A 23,724-nucleotide genomic window follows, 5' to 3' on the forward strand; every position below is an offset into this window, starting at 1 on the left:
GGAATTTGTTTGCAGATTGTGATTGACAGTTCAGCCTTTTTCTTTTAACTACATACTGTATACCTCAAAGTGGGCATAATTACTACTAATCATCCTAATCTCAAGCAATTATAAGCTCTTACATTGTTCTAATTGCACTTTTAAAAACAATGTGTTTTTTCTCCTATAATTAATTTATAATCCACACAATTATTAATTTCTACTTTTCTTTTTATCTGATCAGATGTTAATTCTGTGTGACCTCACAATGCATTATCTGAAAAATGCCTTTAAAGCATGCATTTTTTTCATGGTTAATTTACTGTTATGTTTCATTTTCAGTGAGAAATGATATAGTACAACAGGTTTTCAAGGCTGCATTTTTCTCTCAACCATGCATGAGCTTGGTCATTTGTTGTGAACTAGGAATTTGTTAGTGAAACAAAAGTGCAATTATACATTTAAATCATGTACTCATTTATAAGTCCAGGTACTTGCTCTTTGAATAGTATTTAGGTTAGTACAGTCTACTCATTAAGTAACAGGATTTTTTTTATTTATTGTCAAACAGAATTTGCGTATAGGCAGGCAGATTTTTCTGGATCAGTTTGCTTTCCAGAAAGTGAAAATTAAAGCAGTTCAGTTTTAGGAAGAATTGCAAGTCTTGGGGATGAGATGAAAGAGGTTGTTCACTAGCTGATGTTGGTCTCACTTGTTGCTGAATGGTTTTTATGCACATGCTTTGTACGCAAGCACTTTGGATGAGTTCATTTTGAACAAATCATCATCAGTCTGATGATTCATCTCAGGAACCACATGCAGCACTTACATCTGTAATTGGGGTAATTGCAAACCTCTCATTCTTACAGATAGAAATGCTTCCTCTTATAATTCTAAAATAAGATGCTGCAACAAAGTAGCTGTGGTAGCTGAGACCTATATTGGCTTGTATTTATTTCTTTCTTCTCATTTGTTACATCATTAAAAGTAGCGAATTATTTGGTGACCTCTCCAACCTGTGTCTGACCTTCATGATTCACTTGTGCGGGTAATTGGCTATTGAAATTACTACACTTTTATCTTTGATGTTATTTAAACATTGGTTTAAATGGGGTGACACTGGCTGCATTGTAAATGAGTAGTGACATTGTTGGGGCAAATGTGTTTATCTATTGCCAGAGAAGAACATTTATGTCCTGGGAGGAGAAAAGAGCCCTCTGTCTTTTCTGAGGGATCTTGACATTCATGCAGAGGCAGAGTTTCTGTCCCCTTGCAGTGGTGCATATTGCATGTGGTGTTGGAACAGGTTATTGCTTGTTCTCCTTGGTTGCTGTGGGCTTATTCTTAGAGGCAGTTCCTCCACCACCACGTGGCTGCCTCAGAGCTGAGGCATGCAAGGGCACTCTTGGGGTCAAATTAATTTGTGACTTTTCTGCACAGTGAGGCCTGGCTTGGATCGAAACCATCCCACTCAAGAATGTTGCCCCTGCCCTAAAATCCTTTTTCTTGTTTCCTGCAGTCCCCTGTACATCGCACTCCTTAGGAGTTGATAGTTTCTGCAGTCTGTAGGGCATCACTACAAACTCTGGCCCACGGCTCTGGAGAGCTTTGGCTGTTGGTGATGAGATTGTATGACCTACACTACCACTGTCGCAGGGCAGTGGTCTGACGTCGCATTGTTCAGTCAATGTTGAAACAAGGATTTGGGGGTTTTGTTCTGTCATAAACTGCCCAACTTTGTTCCTGTGGTAGGGTGTGCGTTTCTGAAATCTTTCTGGGGCTGCAGTGTGCTACAGTGGATTCATTTTGTTATTCCTTTGAAAAGAAAGGAAGACACAGAGCCTAGCTGTTTCTATGTAGAAGAGGTCAATGTTTAATATGCTAATGTATCTACCCAGTTTTTGGCTGCGAAAATCCTTGGCTTTAATGTGTCCTCAGCAGTAATAAAATGGTTAGCTAATGATAAATTAAGGATTGTAAGTTTGGGGGTTTTTTTAATAAAAAATTTATGTAGACAGGAATACTTTTTCTTGCCATGGTAGTTGTCATACTACTGCAGCATAGTGGCTGCAATTTGCAGTGAAAATTTCTCAAGGATTGCACATCTTGTGATAACCAAAATGAAATACTGAGTTTCTGGGTTTTATTAACTAGGCTTCCTGGAGCTGGACAGTAATGGGGTGGAGTGGGGACTCCGTTTTACCTTTGCTAGCAGAGCCGTGAGTCATGAGACCTTGAACCAACAGGTCTCACTGTTTGCCAGAGTAAGAGATAGTTGCATGCCCACAGGTAGGATAGCTCAGAAGTCCAGAGATATGAACTTGCTTGTGACCCTCTTCCTAATCTGTCACCTGTTTTCAGCCTTGAACTGGCAGCAGCAGAAGGATGTGTGTGGATGCCTTGCCCTGCTGCAGTGGGGCCATGGGTTCCTTTACAAAGAGGAACTCTTGTTCAAGCCGGTATAAGCAGGACCTAAGGCAACAACATTGCAAGGTCTTGTTTGTATCTGCATAAGAAACTGTGGAACAGGACGCAGGAAATAAAAAGATAATGCTGTTTGAATACAAAATACTGTGGATTAAGTAGCATTTATAGTAAATCTCTTTTTTTAAAAGCTGTTCATCAGTACTTTTCTTATATCAGACTTTCAGGTATAATTTAGCCCAAGCAAAAGTTGAGATTAAATAGAAAAATAATATGTGCATCTGCATACCTATTAAAACTTCCTTCCTTTCTTTAAAACTTAATTTGCATGTTTTTATATTTATATTTCAAAGCAAACTAGCATTTTATTATTGTTGAATGGAGACAAAAAAAATTAAAATCAGTAAGTGCATAAGAGATACTCAAAACTTGCCTGGACACGATCTGTGCAACATGATCTAGGTGACCCTTCTATAGCATGGGGGTTGGATTAGACGATCTCCAGAGGTTGGTTCCAACCTCAACCATTCTGTGATTCTGTGAAGTGATAAATCCTTCCTACCATCTGTTTCTGTTGCAAATCTGAATTGGTAAGCTTGGATCTCACCAAGAGAATTGAGAACAAAGCCTGACATTTGTGAGACTGAACGAAAGTTTTACATGCATTCCCTTTGCTCTCATGCAGAAATGCTCAGGAGCCTGCCAAACCAAAGGGATTTTTAGAGGAAAGGTAATCTACCTCAACCATAGGAAGAGGCATTAAGATCTTTTTCAGGTGCCCCCTGCAGTTCTTTTATGCTAAATACAGATATCTGGATGTATGTGGAAGAAGGAGAAAGGCTTATTTTGTGAGAGAGAGTTATGAGAGCTAGAGCACTGCATTTCAGCCCTGACTCTTATTCGGGTTTAAGGCGTTAGTGTCTTTCAATGGACTTGTTTGGGGAAGTTTGCACTTGGGTTTTGAATGTACCTGTTCATGGCATTCGGTTTGATTGTACTCCTGTATAGAAAGAAAAGTCCTAACAAGTCTGGAGTTCAGATTGTGAGTCCTGATATGGGCACTATGAAGTTTTTTTTCTTTAGATATGTTATGTGTGCCAGATGTCTTGGACAATGTTTAATATTGTCATGCCAACAAATTGAATTGAATTGAGGCAGAGCTGCCTTTTTCAATCTTTCTGATCATTCAGGTTATTCTAGGTCAAATGTAATCATATCTGTAAATCCATAGGTATTGGCTTAATTATATAGATAATTGCAGAATATAGAATTGTTTCCTAAAATAATTACAGTTTTAGCACTTTTGGTAGCATGAGCAGCCAGTGTTGTTTCAGCTATGGATGTTATTACCCATTAAGTAATCTTATTAAACGTTGGCTTGGTATTTTAAGTAATATCCTTTGTTTGTTTACATTGACTATGCTGCAGCTTGTTACCCTAACTTGTAGTGTCATATAAATTAGCTTTGTTAGCTGCAAAATAAAAAAAAAAAAAAAAAAAGGGGGGGGGGAGGGAGAAACTCTGGTACATTCTAACAGAGCTTTATTTTGAACAGGACAGAGCAGCAGACCAAGATTTGTTAGTGTTTTAAGAAATAAGTAAAAATGTGAAAACTGTTGTGAATGTAGCATCAAGGACCATTCTTAAAAAGTATTTTTGCAGCCATTGAAATCAGTGGAGAGACAGATGCTTAAATACCAGCTAAGTGTCTAAATACTTTGTTTGCAGCAGAATCAGAAAAAAGGTTAGTTCTGTGGCACCTATACAGCACATCAGACAAACACTCTGAGACTTGAATGCAGACTGATGGATTGGTCCTGGAAGAGTAGTTCAAGTTTTGCTAGAATTGTCTGATTCAAGTTGGAATTCCCTAGCTTACTTTGTTTTTAATAGCTGTCTTTGATTTGTGTCATTTCTGATGGCGAAAAATATTTGCATATATCTGCATCTACAGAAACAACTACAGTAGACTAAAATGTGAAATTCTTGCTCAGTGTTCTATGTATCTGCCACTGCTGAGGCACCATGGAGCCCAAAAGACTTGAGAGCTTCATTCATATTTAATTCACTATTTGGTCTGTGGATGCAAATATAAATATTTTATTGTGCATCCCCATCACTTAAAGGGACTGAGGAAGTAAAGATGTTGCTGTACTGAGCAAGCCAAATAAGTGCCCCCTGGTGTAAGCTCTGTAGACAGAAAAGAGGAGAGCTGGTATCTGCAGAAAGTCAGAAAAAAAAAAGTCACAGTGTCAGGAAGGAATGCTGTAGAGAAACAGCTGTGTAAAAGCCTTGAGCTGATCTAATTTAAATTACATCTACTCAGTACCTCTCAGTGACAATAGAGGAAAGTCCTGGAAGTTGCTCTTGCAGATTATTAAAGGTTTCTTGTTGGTCATAAAACCCTGAGGCATCTTAGCTGGCTTAAGACTATTTGACTATAATGCTGACATGAATAAATAGCTGCACTCTCAAAAGAATCAATGAGATGAGGAAAAAATACTTTTTTCAAAGAGGGAGAGTGAAGGAGTAACTGAAATAAACAGCCAAAGGAGGTATTCCAATAAGGCAAAATCTTCTCTTGTGTTTAATAACTGTGACTTGTCAATTATTTGTTGTTATTTTAGAGTGGAACAAATATGATACTGAAAATTCAGAGCCTGTTTGCGGGGGTCAGGCAATGACAAAGAAGAACAACTTCCTCAGTAAGCCAGAACACTTACTGGTGGTGATTAGCCTGTCTGCACTCTGTCTTCTCCCTCTCAAATAAACTTCTCCCTTGCTTATCACTGACCTGATTCCTGGTGCAGAAGAGCTGCCCTTGAGACTCTGTCCCCTTTCCGCTCACTTGGCTGGATTGGCTGGAAGAGAGTAAGCCTCAGCCTGTGTCAGCCACCGAAACATGACAACCCAAGGGTGCCACCAGCCACTGTATTTTCTTGACCCTCAGCAGGCAGATCTTCTCAAATCCTGTGTGTTTTCATCTGTTTCTCTCCCCACCTGGAAATAGGCTTTTGTCTTTCTCATGTTTATTATTAAATGTGTTTTGACTAAATCAACTGGTGTTGTAATTGTGCTGAATGAAGTTAGAAAGGTTATGCAGCATTCTGTGTTTGAGGGCTCTAGTTGTTGTCCGAGGCCTTGCTGTTCTTCTGCCTGAAGAATATCAAACATAATGTGAGTTTTTATGTATTATTAAACTTGCATCTATAAATCAGTGACCCATGGTAGCTGTTCATTACATATTCCATCTTCTGCTTTGATGCATTGTTGTTGTCACACGGAGGTGGGTGATGATGACTCGACTTACTACTGTGGTAATGCACTTAAAGCTTGGAAATCTGTCACTGATGACATTTTAACACAGGCACTATAAACCAGAGACGAAATTTTAAAGTATTTGCTGTCAAGCTATTTGTCTTAAATTCTTCTATCTTCTATTTTGTTTTCATAAGGGTTTGGATACTACTGAATTCTTTGATGGGCAAAGGCCATAGTTGCGTTTCAGGAACTCCACGTTGCAGGACTCGCCAACGTGATCTTCAATTTGTAGGTCTGGAGCTGATCTGTAAAATATTTATGCTCATCAGGCCTTCCTAACAAGCACCAAAATTTCAGATCCATAGAAATATAAGCAATTTCTTGCCTTACAGCACAGTGGAACACAGACCGATCAACACAATATATTGTTATAGCTATCTTTTTTTGTTGTTTGTTTACAGCACTTCTGTATGCAACCATATTTGGGAATGTGACAACCATATTTCAGCAAATGTATGCTAATACGAACAGGTACCATGAAATGCTGAACAGTGTCCGAGACTTCCTGAAGCTCTACCAGGTCCCGAAGGGGCTTAGTGAACGTGTGATGGATTACATTGTTTCCACCTGGTCAATGTCCAGAGGAATAGATACTGAAAAGGTAAGTAAATTAAACAACGAGGAAACAAGTCACATCCTGAAAGTATCTCATTAAAATAAACAGGAGGTACTTTCTTAGTAAAGAAGACAAACATCCTTTAAATAGTACCAAGTAGCAGTTTCCCTTCATTTTAATCATTCAAAAATAATATTTCAGCTATTCTATCAAACAGATGTATGTTAGCAGTAGATGTAAGTATATGTTGCAGAAGATATGCTGTGAAGTAATATAACAGTGAAAAATGAAAAAGCTGTTTTCAGAAAATAAAGAAAATAACTAAATAAAAAATTCCAGATTCTAACACAACCTCGGAGTTTCTCAACTTCAAAATTTTTTGCAACTTCTATGTTGTATGAGGTTTTTTTTGCAGCTCTGTGGATCCAAATACAAAGAAGAATTTGATTTGCCTTTGTAAAATTTTCATGTTTTATTCTATGTATAAGTAAAAGATATTAATGAAAGCTGGAAGCCATTACTATGATAATATATTTGAAACCTCCTTTATTTGAGGAAAATGTTATCATCCTAATTTTTTGAATTTATGACTGAAGTTCCCATTTGTCTTAAAATATCGAATGGCTGTTCACCAGAACAAATGCACAAAAGAGACTCAGTGTTGTTGTTGTGTCATTTGCTGGCTTTTAGGGAGATGGGCACTGTTTTCCTTGGGCTAGTAAAGAGAGGTGATTTTGCATGGTGGTTCATTCAGGAAATCATACCCGTGCTTCAGCCACCAATCTTCTGGTTGGCTGATTAATTTATTATTCAGAACTGTAGATGCTGTGGTTTAAGAGCAAACAGTCTCATTTCTGTCTAGCAGTTAAAGCATCATTATGGAGAGTAGAACAGATGTGGCCTGATGAGTACACATGGTGCTATTTGTTTTCCTAAATGGTCATCAGCGTATCTGCCATTTAGATCTCAGACAGTGGTTCTAGGAAGCAGTGTCCATAATACTAGTTATCAAAAAGAAATGGTATTTTAGCGCTGGATAGTGCTGATTTACAAGCTGCTCTGTATTCTCCCAAAATGTCTGTATGCGGGATTATGAATTTTGAGGTAGACAAGTTTAGGGAAGGTGGAGAAACCAAACCTGAGGATATACAGTGTAATGAATGCTTTCATTCGCTCTCAATGTAAGCTCCTATCATCATTTTAACAAGGCAGCAAGAAGAATTTGCTATGTAAAACATGTTTATTTTAGCTTGCCTTCAAAGTTCATTCTTCGTTTCCTCTGATAGAAGAGAAATGCTTCAAGAATGCCTTTGGAGACAGTAGAATAACCAAAGTAAATACAACTTCCTATAGCCTTGGAGAGTTGTCTTAATAAATAGAAAAAAGTCTCAAATTATTAGAACATCAAAGAGCATAATATGATGTAGATTTCAGTAACTGGTGTATTTGTAGCTGAAGTCCTGCTAATGCTGAATGTAAAACTTAGAAATCATCTTTTATCTGTCATCTTCATGGCAAAAGCTAACAGATAGTAGACTAACTAATGGTTGTGCCAATCCATAAACTCTCAGGTCTGAGCTCCGTTGGTTTAATGCCTATGTATATGCCTATAACTTACAGGATGCCATGCAGTGAATAAAATATGTATCATTCCTGTGACAGAGCGGTGGTAGCTGTGCTGCTGTGTAATGCAATGCAGCTTTCTACAGGTGAAGCAAATATTTAAAGAGGAATTTCACCCAGAATCAATTTTTGCAATATTTTGTAGGCCACAAATGTGTCAAATTGGTGTTACCTGCAGGTATGTCAAGGAGTGAATAATAAGCTAAAACCAAACACAAGCCTGTAAGTCTAGGAAATGTCATTATAAAAAAGATATAACAAAGAGCTGCTGAAAAATACGAAAATTAAGCCATGATGATCTGTGTTTTACCTCCCATACAAATAAATCATCCATTTGCCTTCAGCTCTTGAGTATGTTTAATCCTTCTTGATTTGTACAAAGTCTGAAGACAGCATCTCTAAAGGGAAAAAGGAAAATTAGTTAACTTGCTCTTAGACTGGGGAAACCAAGAGTTTGAATAAGAGCATCATTTAAAATATTCTTATTTCTATGATGGCAGCCTTTTTTGTGTGCAGTAACTAAAAAAGTAACTGTGAAGTCTGTGTATGTGAAATTCCAGTGCCAAACTTTGGCAAGCATCTACAAATACAGTATGAATTTGTTGCCAGAGTAAACAAGGTAATAGCAAAGACAGCTACGGTCTTTGTGTGTTCTGTGTTAAGGGCTGTTCATTCTGCCTCAGCCCATTCCTGTGAAGCTGAAAACCGAGAACTGGCAGGTTCTGCTGCTGCTTGGTTTGGGGCAGACAAGAGAGGTCACCTGTGAGTGCCCCATACTTAAGTACTTTGGAAATGTTTTTCATTCAGAAGTGGGTATCTGTAATAGCAGGTTTTCTTGGAGGTGGGCCAGAGATGATTTTAATGGCTGTAGGGCCCTTTGCTTTTGGAGTAGTGAGCTTAGTAGCTGGTACCACTGCCTTGCACAGACCTATGAGCTTAGTTCTCTGCTCGAAGACCTTGCGTAGAGCTCAACTGCACTGCGTAGGCATAGGGCTAGTGTTCCCTGTGTTATTTCACATGTTCCAGAAATGTTTGCATTGAAGCAGCCATCTCTCTCAATTCAGGAAAATGCATGGGAGTAACTCTGAAGCTCACCCAGGCTGTACCTTATTTGGATGAAATAGTTATTATTGAGGAAGAACTGAGGGCAGACTCATGCTGCTCAGAATGTTTTTCTCAAATAATACATCTTGAGATGTACTTCATCAGACTTTATCCTCCAAGGATTTTGTCATCCCCAAATCCTGTTCATGTTACGTGTTTCTAGAGTTTGTGTCAGGAACTTTTAATCTGTACATGGAACAGTAAGTCTGTATTCTTTCCACTCAGCTGTCTGTTTTATATTAAGAACCTTCTGCAATAGCCCTGACTGGTACCTGCTGTGTTAAGCATTGGGTTGCGTATCCTTAGGAGCACACTGCTGGCTTAGTAAATACAACATGAAATGTCATAAGGAACATTGCCTTTGGAAGATCAAAAGTTGTCCAACACAGTATCATACCTTAAGCTCCCTTTGAGTGTGAACAAAAAAATTCAGTGCTGCTGGTGAGGGGGGAATTTTTATCCCTGCAAAGCTCAATTTGAGTTAAAGCATTTTTAATTACTTTTTTCCCCCTTTTTTTTGCTAAAGTGATACGTTACATTTCCCTGTATGCAGTATTTCTTTCACTTGTAACATAATTTGTGCAAGTTTTTCATGAAATTTGCCTATCAAAAGAATGATCTACTCACTAGAAACAATCCTTAAACTGGCTTTTATCTACCATTTTCTGTACTGCTGTGCCGTTAATTTTACTGTCTTAAAAACCTGAGGCATTATCACAGTAATTCAATATCCAGCAGAGCATGTCACTGAGATGAAAATGTTATTTTCCTTGAGGTATTGTGAAGTAGCCTAAGTTAGTATTGTGGCCTGTGTATACATATAATATAAAAACAAATGTATGGAGAGAGAGAGTTGAAATTTTATGAGAAGAATTAAAGTAGTTCTCAGTAAATAAAAACCCTGTGTAGTGAAATAGGATAATTATGTGGCTCAGTTAAACTGTGCACAGGAATTGATCACCTAATTTCCTTTTCAGGTGTTGCAGATATGCCCTAAGGACATGAGAGCAGATATCTGTGTGCATCTGAACCGCAAAGTTTTCAAGGAGCACCCAGCCTTCAGGCTGGCGAGCGATGGGTGCCTGCGAGCGCTTGCCATGGAGTTCCAGACAGTGCACTGTGCTCCAGGAGATCTGATCTACCATGCTGGCGAGAGCGTTGACAGTCTCTGCTTTGTGGTTTCGGGGTCTTTGGAAGTAATACAGGATGACGAAGTTGTTGCTATATTGGGTGAGTTTCACAGCTTACGTGTACACTGTATGCTAGTACAGATGTGTAGAATATTTTTATAGCTTCTTCTACTCAAGCACTTAACTCATTCTTAAAAAGTTTCAGTCAAATTCGCTTTGAGGCACATTTTCATGAAATTGGCAGCCGTATGGTATTAGATGCTTACTGTTTGGAAAAATCAAAATGGGGGGAAAATACTTACTTGATATCGTGCAGGAACATTGCTTAGAGTTCTTGGCTTTTCCTTCCTCTTCCACCTAGGTAAATAAGAAGGGCGGTTATCTCATCTGCACATTGCTTCAACCTTTTTTTTTCTGGTCAATGGAAGCTTTATTTCAGCATCAGGATTCTGGTTATTCTTGAGGTTCTTTCTCTTTCCTCATCTCTTTCAGTTAGAAATTCCACCTAAGATTTCAGAAGACTTATTTTTAAAATGCTCTCTTCTCCCCCACGATGAATGTTCAGGTTTGTGGAAGTGTTTCCAGTTAGCTTTACTTAAGACCTCTTCCTGAAACAGTATTCATCTCCCAAAGTCAAAGTAATGTAAAAAGTTAGAGATGATTTATTTTAACTTGGAATCACAGCTTTAAGTTGGAGGCATTAAGAAGTTAATAGTGGTGTGAACAACATTATGAAGCACAACTAGGAGAAAAGACTGTGATAGTCCAATAGATGTAGATAAATGATGAAGTGGCTAGAGCACTGAGAAGGTGATATTTATCTTTTGATTCTGTCAGACCCTTTTGTGATAAGTGTAAGGTAAATTCTCATGGCAGTTTAATCCAGTATGTGTCACTCATAGCAGTCTGAAAAAAAAAAGAAGAAAAGAAAACAACTCAGTAACTCTGATCTTTGAGAACATATACTGCGAGATCTGTCAAGAGGAACATCTACTGGAAATGAGGGGGGTAATAAATATACAGATAAGTTTTTCCCTGCTTCTGAACAGAAGCATAGGCAGTAGAGGGTCAATTTAGTGCCTTGGAGAATCAAATTGATGATCTTTTGCACCACCAGGAAACTAAAGATGATGAAAGCTAGGAGGATAGCTGGTTCTCTTTTGTTCTGGAGTACCTGTGTTGTTCACAGGTATGATCCTAACAACTTCAGCTTTTCTAAGTGGCTCATTGAGAACTTACTACTTTTTGCCTTGTTGAACTCTCATGAATTAACATGGCAAATGTTAACTAAAGTTTCTCAGTTTCTGTCATCTTCTGTTGCATAGTCCCTCCTCCCGTATACATCAGAAGAAAGCCTCAGACTTGCTGCTCCATTTAATCTGTACAAATTAGTTTAACAGGAAAGTTGAAATGTCTTTAACAGGAAGTTGAAATAGATTATTTAAAATGTCCCTTAAAGTCATAAAATTCCTCCTCATCTTTGCTAGTACCCTTTCTGTTTTATCATAAAGTCCAATTTAGAGAACAGTCAGCCCAGGTTACTGAAGAAATCAATGTTAAGAAAAGCTGGAGCCCTAATCTTTGCTGCTATAGAATGATGCCTACAGGTAAATGGGGCTGATCCCTTGGTATCTGAATGAATAGGAATGTATTATGTTATTGCTGTTCTCCTGGAACTATAATTGTTGATCATCATCTCTACATCCCTTTTTTTTGAAACTTGGAGTCAGCTCACTCTGTTGAGCTCTGTCTTTTTCTTCTTTTTTCTTTTTTTTTTTTTCCCTAAATCTGGTAGCCTGAGATGAAAAGCAAATGAAGTGGAGTCTGTTGGGTGAGATTTCGTTTTGGATATACATATATGTGAAATCTTTTTGTTTCAGTTCCTGGTCTAAGGAATCCCTTTCTGTCCTCATATGTGTGCATACACTCTCCCCCAGATTGTGAAACCTTCTGTGGAGGATTCTTTAAGAATCTCCTTGTTATGAAACATTGTGTTTAATTGAGGTTCTTTCCCTGTTCTGAATCAGTGAGACTTTTTTCTCCTTCAGCATTGTATAATGTCCCATTACTGAGTGATGCTGTAGAAGCTAGGACAAGTTTTCTTCCTTAACTTCTTTGCATTGTTGTTTTTCTTGTCAACAGAACAACAACAATATATTTTTTTTAATTTCCTGTTAAGCTGAACTTGTAAAGTGCTTGATAAAAGCACACCAGATAAAACAAGGCACTGCAGGAAAAAAAAAAGACTCTACATTGCACAAGAAACATCATTGTTGCTGATCATTCAGCCTGAACAGCCTATGCCATAAGTTTTATTTACCAATCACAGCTAAACACAGCTATGAACATCAGATACCTAACAACAATCCACGTGAGGAATTCTGTAGGGTAATTTTAACAAGATACGTCACAGTGACTGTAATCTCCTCTCAGACATTCTTGAAATAAAAGTAAAAATTAACTGCATAAATTATTCAAAGTGAATTATTTGCCCAACTTTAGCTGTCACTTAATAAAGCAGCCTTTGCCATTTGCCATAGCCTGTGTCTTCCTTACAATGGAGAAATAAATTGCATCTCTCAATTAGCTTGACTGCTGTATAGCATTACATAAACCAAACACAAACTGCACTTAATCCTTAAAAAAAAAAAAAAAAAAAAAAAAGCCTTCAAATTCTGAAATCATTTAGACTTGTACACCTGAATAAAAGCTATTGTGCAGCTCTGGAATTTGTATATTGTCTATACTTGCATAATATCCCTCCGACCAGTTCTACCTAATGTTCAAGTGACAGGTGTGTTCTCAGTTCAGGCTTACAGTCTCATAACGGAGATCTGACTTTGATTGACTTGGATTAATGCACGTATTGAGTTGGAAGAAATTGCACACGGATCAGAAGTGAAAAACTGTACACTTTTGTGTCACCTAAGATTGCATTCCTGTTAATTTGACAGAGACAAATACAAAATGAGTAAATTTCACAAGTTGAATTTCTTTGCAATGTTTACAGTAAAAGATTAAAGAAATTAAAAAATTTTGTATTAAAGTTGATGATTTCTTGGGAAGAAACACGTTTTTGAATTCTATACCATGCTTCTAGTGAAGTCAGGAAATTAGTGACATTCAGGTAACACAATAGTTAGATTTGGTATTTCAAAGAAACAAAGAACAGACAGGAAAATAGGAAGTAACTTACCTTTAAGTTATTTATGACTCATTTTATGATAAACAGAGGAAACAGAAAAGCACAACATGGCAAGGAAGGCCACTATATAATTATGATTTTCTATGTTAATGAGTGGCTGTATGTGGATTTATGTAAAAGTGAACATTAGCTGGCCAGAAGTTACTTGGTTCGAATACAGTTCAGTTTTCTGTAGTTCACTGTTCTTCCATTTACACTATTAATACTGCTTGGGATAAAGCACTGGGAAGCACTCAGTGCTTTATGCAAAACGGAGGCAAATTACAGAATCTCTGCCCTGAAGACAACTGAAAGGCGCGTAGCTCGTGCAGTGCTTCAATTAAGAGTCTGTTTGCAACTGTGCTTTGCTTTCGACTTTTCTAAGCTATATCCATTTGGATTGATGCTGCTTTATCCATCTGAGACTGACTTACCTCTTTGAACCACACTTGCTTAAAAACTTAACCATTTATCCAAATGTGGTTAGGGAAAATGTGGTGTTCTCTCACTGTTAGAAACAAATCAACCATCTACCTGCACTGCGTTTGGCAGTCTCTGCTTTGGGACAGACCCTTCAAGCTGAGCCATTGGTCATGTTTGGAAAACCTGCCCATGTCATAGAGTTTGGAAAAATCAAAAATTGTTTGTGCTCAGAAGAGATTTGCCAGAGTTTAATTTGACAAATATCTTCTTAAAAGATTTTGCCTGTATTAAACGTGTTCCAGGCAGGGACTGTAAGAGCGTGCTGCAGCTTTCCTTGCAATGTGTGTGGAGAAAAGGGGTCAGACTACAGCAGGGGCTTGAATTAAGACTGCAGAGCTGGTTATTATTTCTTAATTTAGGAGAACTTAAGACCTAAACTCTCTTTTAATTTACTTTTTGTATTCTTTACACTATAAAGGTACACATTTCTTTAGGGAAGCATGAGAAAATGTATTGTTGCATATCTCAGCAATGTAAAGAGGAAGACACAGTCACTGTAGCCAGAAAATTTGTATGGAAATTTATGTGGCCAGGAGAGTTTTGAAGGAAAGGTTTGAAAGAACGCTGTGATACTTGGGAAGGCTGTTTGGGGTATCTGCAGTAGCAGGAGATACAGTTTAGAACTCATCCTCAGGAAGCTGTTAGAAGCCTGTTTGAACAGATGATACACTGCTGCTAAGGCAGCTAGGGTGTCTGCCTGAGCCTCTGCTTTGCCTTTTAACCTGAGCCTCTGCTCGTCATTGCTTGAGTAAGTGCTGGCTCTTGTGTTATGTCTCCAATTGCATGTGTGCATAGAAAATTTAAGAAAAACGGTAGGAAATCACTGTATAATAGCAAAGTTAACCTTTTATAAGTATTTTCTTTAAATACAAGTAAAGAGTGCAAGAGAATGCCTTGTTAGAAGAGGATTTATGTGGTGTTGATAAGTATGTAGAAGTATCTGAAAGACTAAGAATGCTGTTTTCACCTTACTACAAAATAATATGCAAATCATATACGTTTGACATAATTGAACTCCAAGACTGAATAAAAAAAAACTTGCTTTTCTAGGAAATCTGAAGGAAACAAATGATTCTTGGAGTTAGTTCATGGTCCAATCCTTTCTGCTTGAAATTGGGATGATCTTTGAAATTTAGAAAAACATTCAGCTGAAAAAGCTGGAACTGAGAAAGGAAGAAGACCTTAGATTCTAAGATGGCAGGTTTTTTCCTAGAAAGCAGTGGGGAAAGCAGTGTCTTGTCCTTAAACTTTCATACTACACAAAATTTGTCAAACAGTTCTCCCAGAGGATCCAAGCAGCAAATCTGTGCTTAAGGAAATTGTTCATAGTTGCTGAACTGGTCTTGATGATCTCTGTAAGGGGGCCCTCTACATATGGATAGCAAGGCTGTTTTACAGAGTTGTTTAAAGACTGGGATCCTTTAAGATGTTATTTAACAACAACAACAACAGACCTTAAAACATCAATGGCCTTCAGAGCTGAGTAAACAGATAAGAAATATAGCACTTACTAGAAGGTTTAGTTAAAAAAAAAAAAAAAAAAAAAACGCACAAAGCAGTTTATCTCACGTCTTGCATCTCAGCTATGCTGCATTTATTATGTTCTCTCATTTTCCTTATTTGAGCTAAGAGTTTTCAAAGGAATAACTTTTTTGCTGACTCTTGGTTTAGCAATGAATATTAATAGTCACACTCGCTTTTGTACCACAGTGGTGTTAAAATCATGCTCTGTGACCCTGTTTAGAGATCACCTATTAATATTATTGGGAATAAGTATGATACCAAAGTCAGTAGACGACTTCATACAAACACTAGATTTTCTCCCAGGAGACTGCCTACAAAATTTCTCAGATTGCAAACAGGAAGATAAGGCTTTCCTTCACCCTGGACAAGAGTAGAGGATTCCAGTCACGTGGGCAGGTTGGTTGAAATGTGCGTAGCTTTTGAGGTGTGCTGATTTAAACCGTTGACTGTCGTAGTGTAAATCATCCAGAAGTCATAGGAAGACCTGAAAAAGATGAAGCTTCACAGCAGATTTATTAATGCAGCCTCAGAGTTCAGTAAGGCGATGACCATTCCCCGTTGTGTGCTCTCCTGATTCAGTTCTCGGCAGGCTTGCTCTGAGTGTGCTACCCTGCGGTCACACAAAGGCAGGCCTATGGGTTTTCTAGTACGACTGTAGAGCTAGCTGACTCACAACTGAAAATCGCTTGATAAATAATCTAAAAATACTATTTGCACAATATGTGTGCTGGTCAAATGCATTCCTTTTGAGAGGGGATAGGTTCAGCTGCATGAAATTAAGCATGACAGAAGAGATTTGTGTTGCATCATTGCTCCTTGTGGCTAGGGTGACTGAACCCTGCATTGCAGCGAGAGATAGAGGCAGACCTGGCTGGCTGAGAATTAGGAGTTGGTCCATTTTGTGCTCTCCTCATTCTTGAGTTTTGTCTGTTTTTAAACCAAGCTGGTAGGGCTTAATGGAAATCCATTAGGATTGTTGGTGTGGTATTAGGCTGAGATAAGCTGTAGCTTATCCTGAGTTTCTAAGTCTGTCTCTAATACTTGTCTGCTGTTTCACCTTTGACTAAGTACTGTAGCAATTTAGCCTTTTCGTAGGTGAGAATGATGATGAATGTGATAGAAGAAACAGGTTAAGGTAGGCTGTATGTCCAGCGTAGCCTTGACTGAGGTGAATTAGGAGCGTTGTTGTCTCAGCACTGTATCCTTCTCAGCAAGAAGAGAGCCTGTACCTAAGGCCTCTGCTTTGTTCAGTGATCTGCACAGAGCAGAATCCTGTGCCGGAGTGTAGGCAAAAGTTCTAGGGGCTGTGCAGAGATTGGTTTTACATCCCTAGAGAGTGGTGATCCCATGCCCCCCCCCCCATCTTTAAAACATACTGAAGAACTTGTGAGGAATCAAGCAATAAAACCAGCAATTAAGCAAACAGAATTGGGGTCAACAGGACCACAGCGGTCTGCAGGTGAGAAAAGCAACTTCAGTGCCGTGTGTCTGTCCTCATTTCTGCTCTCTATATGTGGGTCAAAAAACATCAGTGCTCTTTCAGTGCAAAGGGAGAAGACCATGGATTTTTCTTACCTCATATGGAGCATAATTTTGCTCTCAGCTGGCAGGTTAAGTGAATGAGATAGGAAGGGAAATCCAGGCAGTGATCTATTGTGAGCAAGAAAAATCACTGCCTACCCCAAGGAGAGTTTGCTGTTGCTATCTGTTCCTTTTGCTGTGTCAGAGCTGAAGGAAAACAGTAAGATGTAGACATTACATAATTATGAGAATATGCAGTAACTCAGAACAGATTGGTGTTTGCAAAATTAATGTAAAGAATAGGAATTTGTAGTCTAGACCTGGCTGTCGTCTTTACCACTGTTAGGGCAAAGTGGGATATATGGCTTTTGCAGGGAGATCATAGGATACACACAGATTTATGCTGTTTAAGATCACATGCAAGTTGGAAGTGAAATTTGGATGTCCTTAAGGTACAGATATTTATTATTATTTACAAAGCTGTAACATTACAATTGGACTCCTTGTGGATTTAATGTGATATTGTAAGAGAGCTTAGTGTGCCATGTTTTATTTCAGCAGGATATTAAATGCTCCATTTGCTTTGCGTGTAGAAATTCCTGCTGATTTAATTTTATCTAATTGCAATCTTAAAGGAACATTATAGGAACGATTGTTTGTTTTCTTTGCAATTGGTTTAGCTTACCCATTTAGCCATGAGCATTTCATTCAAATGTAGACACAAGAGGCTTAATTCAGATTTTGGTGGGACAGATTTGCATCCAGATAAGATATTGCAACTGCGCCAATGGGAGTGTTTATATTAGTGGAGGGAAAATAACATTACCAAAATACTGTCTGAGACCTCAGTGGAACAGCATTGCATCTTCCACATGATCGTGTAGAGATTGCTCCTCAGCAGACTTGAAGATGTTGGATAAAGTTAATTGCACAGAGCTCATACTGCAATGTTTAGATTTCCCCAGTACCTGAGCTAACCCAGGTGTCTGTAAGTTAGATTACTTGTTTGCAACTCAATTTTCAGAATTTAACTGTGTGCTTTTGGTGCCTGTTGCTTTTAACAGTGAACCTTCAAAAAAGTTACTTCTCTACTTCATTTTTCACCCAAGTTTTCAAATTTAGATGTGTCTGACTTGGTTTTCAAAATGCCAAGCTGCTGTGCTCTTAGTCTCAAGAATGGATGTTAGTAAAGTTTTCTCATAACACACAGTAATGTAAATAGTAGGTTACTTTGAAAATGGAATGATGGAAATTAAAATGCAACTTTGTCTTCAGCAGTTGCATCATGCTCTTTCTATTTATGATATTTAAAGCTGGTTTATTCAGACTGACATACAGGCAGGTCAGACAAGTAGGAGGTTTCTCTAAAGTGTATTCAGTGAATGTCAACAGAAGGAAAGATTTGAAAAGTCAGATTTCCTGAGCACATGATTAGCAAATGAGTTGGAAGTAGAGACAATCTAAATTTTCTAAAAGACACCATCTAGCTGACTATAAAAGAGGTCTAAATTAATGTAAGATTTTAATTTTGTGGTGGGTGAAGGAGCAGCACTAAAATCTCTTTATTGAAGAATGACTTTTTTTTTTTCCTAATGGTGATTTGGGAGAGGTAATATTTGTTATTCCTATGCTTAAGACACTCAGAAAATGTAGTATGGATAGACAGCAGGAGTTGGCTTGTTTGAGAGTTCAGCCAGATATTATCTGTTCAGTGTCTCGCTCCTGGTAGAATATGAAAAGTAGGAATTGTTACAGGCTCCTGCAAGCTGGTATCTACAAATGGTCTAAGGCTGGAGCTGTGCAGGGTATTAGTAACATAGCTTTTTAAAACAATTGATGAATTACTTGCTGGAATACCTGGGAAGAAGGGAGATTAACTGTGGGTAGAGCCCTTGGTCAAGAATTTCAGCCAGTTCGTAGAGGTTGGGTTCAATTTTTGGTACTTCAAATTACATGAAATTTTTTATGGTTTCTTGTTTTATTGTGGCAAATTGGTACCACTTTGCATAATGTATGCCTGCTGCTTTTAAATAGTCTGATGCCACCATGCATGGAAGAATTTCCATTTTGAATATGGTTATTTTTGGCAGGTTGCTAGCAACAGAGATCCACGATGCACATAGATCACATATTTATAACACTTTTTATGGTAGCTGATGAAAAACAAATGCAGATAAAAGATTCAAATTCTGATACAACCTTATACTGTTCAGTGAATAATTCTTCTAGGACCCAGCTGACAATTTAAAACTGTTCTTCTCATCACAGTAAGTAGTGAAATACTATCCACTCTCTGTTCATAGAGACAAATACATTATTTATAATAATAATGGAAATCTTAACAGTAACTAATTCATGTCATTGCTGCTCATCCAGTGCTCTGAAATAAATGTTTTGTTTTTTTTTTCCTTCTGTACAATAGTGTGCTTCAACAAAGGCAAATTGATGCAGGTTGTTTGCAAAAATGTTGACAAACAGTCTGTTTTGAAACCTGGACAGATATACTGTGATTCTGTGAATACACCTGGCAAATCACTAGAAGTGTAATTTTAATTTATTGTGTGCAACACTGTCATAGAACAGGAAATTATTTATTGGAGCCAAACTGTTTCCTTTCTGACTTCAGTCACAATACCTGTGGTGAACATAAGATGTCGTACGTACATACAGGGATTTTTCATCCTGAAAGAAGCTGGTAGACTAAAATTACGGGACAGCTCTGTGTGCTTATGATTCTGACTAGCTGAGCTGCTTTATGAATATGAATATGTTCAGCACCTGGGAGTCCTTTTGTATGTATGCTCTCGCTCTGCTGTTTAAACTGTATCAATGCACGGTCAGGCCAGGAACCGGAACCAGGCTTGGTGGTAGGTTTTTCACATTAAATCTTTGAGAAAGCAAAGTCTGCACAAAGAAGCAGAATTGAGCTTCTGGGAGATGTGCAACTGCCTATTAAAGTTAACATTAGCGTTGTGCGTAGTATTAATATTAGTACTGTGTTTTAGTAAGCATTGCAAAGAAACTATAAATAGGTTGATTACTTGTTAGTGTTTGTCATTAGACCAGCCTTTCCGAGATGTAGATAGACACGTGATATCACCGGAGGGAGCACTGTTCTGCAGCTGGAATCTGACCAGAGAGTGTGGCTGAAATCTCCCGTGTTGTGACCAGGGATCTAGCAGAGCGATTAAGTGTGTGCATGAAACCAAGCGCATACGTTGCCCCGGTGGTGAAGTAGCTCTTCGTTCTGAATGAGGCTGTTCCCATTCTATGGCATACTAAGTGCACGTGCATTTCTAAATCAGTGATTTTCTGTTGGCAAGGCTTTGGGCCCAGCTCTTTGATTGTTTTGAGACAAGTTCTGAAATGGAGTCACTGCACTTTCTGTGTACATGCACATGTGCATATCCGTTCTTACCTCAGGTCCCAGGCACACTGGGGATTTTAACATATGTACACATTTCATGTTGTTTGTGTTTACTGCCAAAGCCATACCTGATTCCTACCTGTTTGTCTTGGCAATGTTTTCTAGGAAAAGCTGTTCAGCATTGCTTATGTACAGTTTTTGTTAAAATAATATTTCAAAGATTTGGGCTGTTGCACTGTCTTAGGAGTTAATGTGAAGTTGACAAATACCATCTCTCCTGTTGTCTAGTGTTTGCTTTTGGCTTGTCTGTTAATGTAACTGTAAGGATGCTCTGTGTGCGTTTGTTAACAAGCCAGATCTGCAGAAAATCTCTCTATCTAATTGTTTTATACCAGGAGATGCTCATTATACCAGATCCCTCAAGAAAGGCACAAACGTTCTTAAGACAGCTATTTTATTAACATCCCAGAGAAGGTAACAGCATGTTATAGTCTTACATCCCTTTTGATGCTGGGAACGCCAAGCTGATACAGCATCAGATGGAGCTCCAGTCAGTCCATGGTATTGTGGTCTTTAGTCCATTAGTAGTGTGGTCTTTAGAGCTTTTATAAGATTTTCTTAAAAGTACTGTGGCATAAGAAGAAAACGTGCTACTTCACATCAAGATAAAGTGCCCCCTAAGTGCCCCCTCCAGGCTCTTCCATTATGATTATCTGGCTAAGTTCATCCCACATCAAGGGGTGCAGCACAGCACAGTCCTGAAGGTCAAGTGATGTGTGCAGCATGGTACAGCACAGTGCATGCCTTTGCCTGCTCAGATCAGCTGCTATGTGGATCACTAACTGATGAACAATAGTCTTCTGGTTTGGACCACTACATCAGTCAATCTCAAGGTCTTGTATTGCAGTTTTTGAAAAAAGTTATTCATTGTGATTTTCTGAAGTGAAAAAATGCGTCAGAGGGCAGCCCAAATGGGTAACAAAACTCCAATTTTCTTGCAAAATGAAAACACTGAATCTCCTTCAGGCAGAACACAAATACAATATAACATAAAATTGAACAAAAGCAACCCATATTTTAAATTTTGGTTGTGACAAAAATAGAGTATTAAAGGCAAATTTTGTTTGAATGTCCATCTCTTTCCATCTTTTCCATATGTTGGCAGTTCTGTGGGCTGTGATATGTGAAAAAGCTTGTAGATTGACATAAGCAATTGCCTTTCTAATATGTACCAAGTTAGGAGAAGGCAGAGAATTTTAAGAAATTAAATGCTTCTGTGTTTCCTTCTGGGTCTTGAAAATTCAGAATCAAATATTGGGGCAAATTGACAAATCATTTGAATTCAAATTGGGAAGAACTTTCAACTTTAAAATTTCACCTTCTATTTCAGTTTACTGGAATTAAAACAAATCAGTTTTAATTTTTCTGAATTATAGATTGGTGAATTTCTGTAACTATTCTGAACAAAAGTTAATTTCAGCATTTGTGGATATGAACATACCAATCTATATATACTTATATTTAAAAGCTGCTAGTGCAAATAGCATACAAAAAGGAAAATGTGTTGGAATCCATTTGTAGCTGGTCAAACAGTAGTAGTCATTGCTTTGTATACATTCATTTACACGTTTCAGCTTGCATAGAATGTGCTTATAGCATGTTATCCAGGGCTTGGCTGTTTGTGAGAAAGGCAAGGAATCGTAAGTACAAAAGCATAGCTGGTTTCTGTAGGAATTGTTGATGGAGGATTCATGAAGTTGGTTGTAATACTTTTTGTTTTTGGTGAGACTGATACTTTTGCTTTTTTCTACAGTGTTGAGGATGAAAAGAGTGATTGGAAATCTCTGGTTAATGAAAAATAGTACATTCTCAGCAATGCAGTTGGTCATTCACTTCTCATTACATGTCTCAGGTTGATCTTGCAAAGTCTTAAGAAAAATCTTAAAGCAGCAAATCACTTTCCTTCGTCATCTCCTATCAGCTGTTGGAGCTGTTGTTGGAGGACCAAACTACAGGCTATTCAGTGACTGTCAAGTTGTGTAATTGATCTGAGACACAGATACTGCATGCTCCGTCTTGAGCCAAATTGCTTGTAGTTCTGTTTTTCTGGCTGAGAGTTATTCACTGCCTAAAACAAAGCACTGTCAAGAGGAAAATTAACTTTGCTCTGGTGCTTCTAATTTTCTTAAATCTTTCTTCTCTCTGTAAAATGTGAAAATTCAAGTTGCATGTCTTATTCAGATAAGGAGGAGATGAGTGAAGAGGGGAGAGGGAAATATTTTCAATTGAAGCCAAACAGACAAGTGGTAATCACGTGGGGGGGTTGATCTGCTTCTTGCATCACTAGCTGTAAACACTAGGAGTAAAGCCACTGTCCTTAATAGAATTAGGTTTGAATACAATTGGTAGGACCTTGTAATATGGATTAACTTCAAATCCTCTGGTTCTCTTTAAACCTATTCAGGAGGAAAAAATAGTGAAGTTCAGGCCAATTTTTTGGTTTGTTTGTTTTTAAATTTCAGTAGCATTTTAAATGAGCAATTACTAGAATAGAGAACCCACAGAGAGAATCTGTGCTTGCTTCTACAGCTGTTACCACCCTCTTTGGAGACAGAGAATGAATCCTGAGGGCTCAGATCAGTGTGGGTGTTTCTGTGAGCTGCACTAGGAATCTGCTTGCTCAGGTGCGGCAAGTTGCCAGTTGCTGTGGATGTCTGATCAGCTTCACAGAGAGCAGTATTTGTATCACATGATTTCCAAGATATACTTAGTGCTGCATTGCTGCTGAGGTGCCATCAAGCAGTGTTTAGTCATTCTAAGTGATCTTTGGGCCAGGTTGACACTATGTCCTATCAGAATTCTTCTGTAGTTCAGATACGCTGACGAATACAGGTCTGGAAGGAGAGTTTCCTCTTCCAATTATTGCAGGTAATTTTGCCATATAACACTTTCCATCAGCTGCTCAAATTCTATCTTAAAATAAAACAGCGTTTTGGCTCTATTTATTGGAAGGCTGCTCCAGAACCTTACTACCCTGCTAGCTGAAAACTGTCTTCTGACTTTGACCCAAGATATGCTGACAGCCTGCTGAACCCTCAGTAGTTCGATCTTTTGACTGAACAAAGGACGGTTGTGAGGCCAGATGCTGGTGTCCACTGCTGTAACAACTATTACTATTGACTTGAGAATGATTTTAAGGTAAATGTTTTATTTGACATGCTGAAAATCCATGGACTGATGCAAATCAATCAGGACAAGAGACAGTGGGCACAAATTGCAACCCAGGAAATTGCATTTGAACGTAAGAGAACACTTACTCAACGTGAGGGTGACAGCACACTGGAACAGGTTGCCCAGAGAGGTTGTGGAGTCTCTGTCCTTGGAGATATTCAAAATCCAGTTGAACGTGCTTGTGGGCACCTGGTCCAGGTGACCCTGCTGATGCAGGGAGTAGGTCCAGATGATGTCCAGAGATTCCTTCCAACCCCAACTGTTCTGTGATGCTGTG

At 38.3% G+C, this 23,724-nt stretch overlaps 1 protein-coding gene across 1 annotated transcript in view; it reads left to right on the top strand.

The window, feature by feature from the left end:
• The window catches only part of KCNH1 (potassium voltage-gated channel subfamily H member 1), a 189,351-nt gene that overhangs the window by 85,505 nt on the left and 80,122 nt on the right, over positions 1-23,724 (top strand). The window contains exons 8-9 of the mRNA XM_062573582.1: positions 6,126-6,325; positions 9,985-10,237. Of these exons, the coding sequence (XP_062429566.1) occupies positions 6,126-6,325; positions 9,985-10,237 (453 nt within the window). The remainder of the gene's footprint in view (positions 1-6,125; positions 6,326-9,984; positions 10,238-23,724) is intronic.

The sequence above is a fragment of the Rhea pennata genome, chromosome 3 (assembly GCF_028389875.1).
Source record: "Rhea pennata isolate bPtePen1 chromosome 3, bPtePen1.pri, whole genome shotgun sequence".
Taxonomy (NCBI): Eukaryota; Metazoa; Chordata; class Aves; order Rheiformes; family Rheidae; genus Rhea; species Rhea pennata.